Raw genomic sequence first — 3,749 nt, forward strand, 5'->3', positions numbered from 1 at the left:
TCTGGAAAATGGTATGGAAGTTCCTCAGAAAATTAAAAATAGAACTAACCTATGATCCACCATTATACTATTAGGTATTTACCCAAAGGATAAAAAATAATGTTTCAAAGGGATACATGCGCCCCGATGTTTATAGCAGCATTATCAACAATACCCAAATTATGGAAAGGACAAAAATGTCCATTGACTGATGAATGGATAAAGATAAAATATGGAATATTATTCAGCCATGAAAAAGAATGATATCTTGCCATTTGCAATGACCTGGATGGAGATAGAGATTATTATGCTAAGTGAAATAAGTTAGTCAGAGAAAGACAAATACCATATAAATTTCACTTATATATGGAATTGAAGAAACAAAACAAATGAATAGGAGGTTAAAAGAGAGACAAACCATAAAACAGACTCTTAACTATAGAGAACAAACTGAGGATTGCTGGAGGGGTGGTGGATGGGGATATGGGTTAAATGGGTGATGGGGATTAAGGAGGGAACTGGTTGTGATGAGCACTGGGTGTTGTATATAAGTGATAATTATGATATTCTATACCTGAAACTAATATTACACTGTATGTTAACTAAGTGGAATTTAAATAAAAACTAGAAACAAACAAACAAAAAGAATAAAGTAGAGCAAAACAGACTACAAAGAGGAGTAGAATTGAAATGAGAAGGCTAAGAATTTAGGGTAACTGTTACTTTATGTAGCTGTGTGACTAGATAAATCTAACTACTCCAAGCTTCACTTTCCCATCCATACAATAAATATATTTTGATGATCAGTTATGTGTTGGTTTGGCTGTATAAAGGTAAAAAATAAAAGTCTGCTAAAAGACATTTGAGGGGTGCCTGGGTGGCTTAGTCGTTAAGCGTCTGCTTTCAGCTCAGGTCATGGTCCCAGGGTCCTGGGATTGAGCTCCGCATCAGGATCCCTGCTCGGCGGGAAGCCTGCTTCTCCCTTACCCACTCCCCCTGCTTGTGTTCCCTCTTTCGCTGTGTCTTTCTCTGTCAAATAAATAAATAAAATCTTAAAAAAATAAAAGACATTTGATACATAATGTCTACATAGGCAAAATGGATCAACCTTGATTGTCTTTACACAATCTTAAATCTCTGGCATTTAAAGGAGACATATTCTTGAAAATTGGAGGACGGAAAATGGAAGTACAAACAGAATATCTGAAACATGCTTCTAATACCAAGTGGCAGGTAAAAACACACCCAATAATAAAATGTCGTGCTACTAGTACCTAATTCAACTTTGAAGACTACCCATCATGTTCCAAGGGAGGGTGAGTTCAAAATGACAACCGGGGGGGGGGGGGAAGACAACATGTTTCTTAGTTAATGTTATTACTAAACAGAACAAAGAGGTGGAGAAGATATTGTGGTATAGGTGAAGGAAAAAAGAAGACCTACTTCATAGAGACTAAAAATAGAAAACTCAAACTTCCTTTACCATGTTAAGGAAAAAAATAGGCAAACAAAGTTGCAAGTCAATGTATTTTATTTAAACACACAGAATCTGCTTCTGTGTAACAAATTACAGAGACGACAGGGTTTCTGATCAAAACTGTTGCTTACTTGAAGTTTTTCTCACAGCACATTTAATGTCTTTGTTTCTCAAGCTGTAAATGAAGGGGTTCATCAAGGGAACCACATTGGTATAAAAGACAGAGGAGATTTTTCCCTCATCCATAGACATAGCAGAGGATGGTTGAAGATACATAAATGCACCAGATCCAAAGAAGAGAGAAACAGCAACTATGTGTGAACTGCAGGTGCTGAAGGCTTTGGACTTGCCCTTGGTGGAGCTGATGCGCAGGATGCTGGAGAGGATGAAACCATAAGAGACAAAGATGATGACACTGGGCACAATCACATTGATGCCTGCCACAATGAAAACCACCAGCTCATTCATGTATGTGCTGGTGCAGGAGAGCTGGAGCAGAGGGAGGATATCACACAAATAATGGTTGATGGTGTTTGCATCACAGAAGGTCAGCCTCAGCATGCATCCTGTGTGAGCTGTGGCATCTGAAAATGCCATCAAATACGAACCAAGCATAAGGCTGGAAAACACTTTAGGGGACATGACAACATTATACAAAAGTGGGTTACAGATGGCCACATAGCGATCATAGGCCATTGATGTCAGCACATAAGCTTCAGAAATACCAAAAAAACAGAGAAAGTAAAGCTGGGTCATGCATCCCCTGTAAGAGATTATGTTCTTTGATATAAAGTTAGTCAGCATTTTGGGTGTAAACACAGAAGAGTAACAGAGATCTATGAAGGACAAATTGAAGAGGAAAAAGTACATGGGGGTGTGGAGGTGTGAATTCAGCCCAATTAGAGTTATCAAGCACATATTTCCCAACACAGTGACCACATACATGAGTAGAAACAAGCAGAACAGGGGGAGCTGGAGATATGGTAGGTTTGTTAGCCCCACCAGAATGAATTCAGTCACAAAAGAAGCATTTCCAGGAGTCATTCTTCTCCAAGGGAATCTGTGAACACAGGAGGAAAAGTTACACAGAGAACAATTCAACTTTTCCCACCATATCTCTTCCCACGGGAGTTGGGTTTGTACTGGGAATGCGGGAGACTAGCCCATCCTGGACCGACAGAAAATGCTTAACTATTATCGTGAACCTAGTTACTTGGACATTCCCTCATTAGAGACTTAATAAGCTTTATAAGCAAAAGCATTCAAAAACTGGCCTACAGTATGAAGGCCAGTGCTTCTATATGCCAACAGGCTGCTGTGAAAACCAAAGGTTAAGGGAGAAGATTGGACCAGGAGAGAATCACCTTCTCTCATTTCATTTCTTTGACCACATGACCCCTCCCCTAACCAGTAAAATAGAGGCAGCAACCCCACCAACCTGGTGCTGGCCTCTAATGGGGATTGGATTTGGTGTTGTGGGAATGAAGAACATTGTCCTAATACAAAAATAAAGGACCAGAGTCTAGGGGAGTTTGAGTTCCTGCCCCATGTCACAGAGTAAAAACCATAAATGTACAAAAGTGAGAGTTCTGTCCATGGAACTGACCAATATATTTCATCCTTGAAACCTAATAATGTCTCTGAACCCTCCCTGCACCACCACCCTCCCCTCAAACAGGTCCTTCTTTCAATTTCATCTGAGTCTGAGGACTGCAAAAACTGGAAAAAAGTGGCATATCTTAGATGTCTGGACTTCTATCACAAAAGGAAGACATGAATATAAATGGAATTCAGAAACTCACCTTCCTTAGGCAAGAACACCTTGGTCCTTCCTTACCGGTATTACCCCTGTGGTCCTGAAAGGGAAGATTTGGTCTCTGTACCTTTTCTCCCCTTGATTCTATGAGGATGCAGCCCACACTTAATTTCTAATGAGCTCTGGAAATCCTTCTGAACCACAGATAATGATTTCTGATTATGAGTCCTCTTAAGCAGCAGACCAAAATAAACAGCCTTTATTATTATCATTTTGGCACTTGGTAAATCACAGAAGACTTAAGGTGAGTATAATTATATAATGTCCTCAGTTATAAACAGGGCAGAAGCTTGCTCGGTCTCTTCTGCAGGGAATGGTTTCTGAGGTAATGGGGTCTTGAGGGGATTGTATTTACATAAAGGACCAGAATGTGTCTCTAATTCCTTAGGGACTCAAAATTTTACTCAAGGTTACGCTCCACTGTAGGGATTGGACACCCCCTGAGAGAAGCCAAAAATAAATTCCCATTTCCAGGTC

The 3,749-nt window shown here is 39.9% G+C and overlaps 1 protein-coding gene across 1 annotated transcript; it reads right to left on the minus strand.

Annotated features, from left to right (window-relative positions):
- Positions 1-1,570: 1,570 nt before the first annotated feature.
- On the minus strand, positions 1,571-2,718 carry LOC112840370 (olfactory receptor 8B3-like). The gene is made up of 2 exons (XM_025893727.1): positions 2,693-2,718; positions 1,571-2,504 (listed from the first exon to the last, which is right to left on the minus strand). Exons 1-2 carry the CDS (start codon positions 2,716-2,718, stop codon positions 1,571-1,573), a joined length of 960 nt encoding a protein of 319 aa, XP_025749512.1.
- Between the last annotated feature and the right edge of the window lie 1,031 nt (positions 2,719-3,749).

This window comes from Callorhinus ursinus, unplaced genomic scaffold (assembly GCF_003265705.2).
Source record: "Callorhinus ursinus isolate GAN/ISIS: 27379988/994484 unplaced genomic scaffold, GSC_fseal_2.0 scaffold19, whole genome shotgun sequence".
Classification (NCBI taxonomy): Eukaryota; Metazoa; Chordata; class Mammalia; order Carnivora; family Otariidae; genus Callorhinus; species Callorhinus ursinus.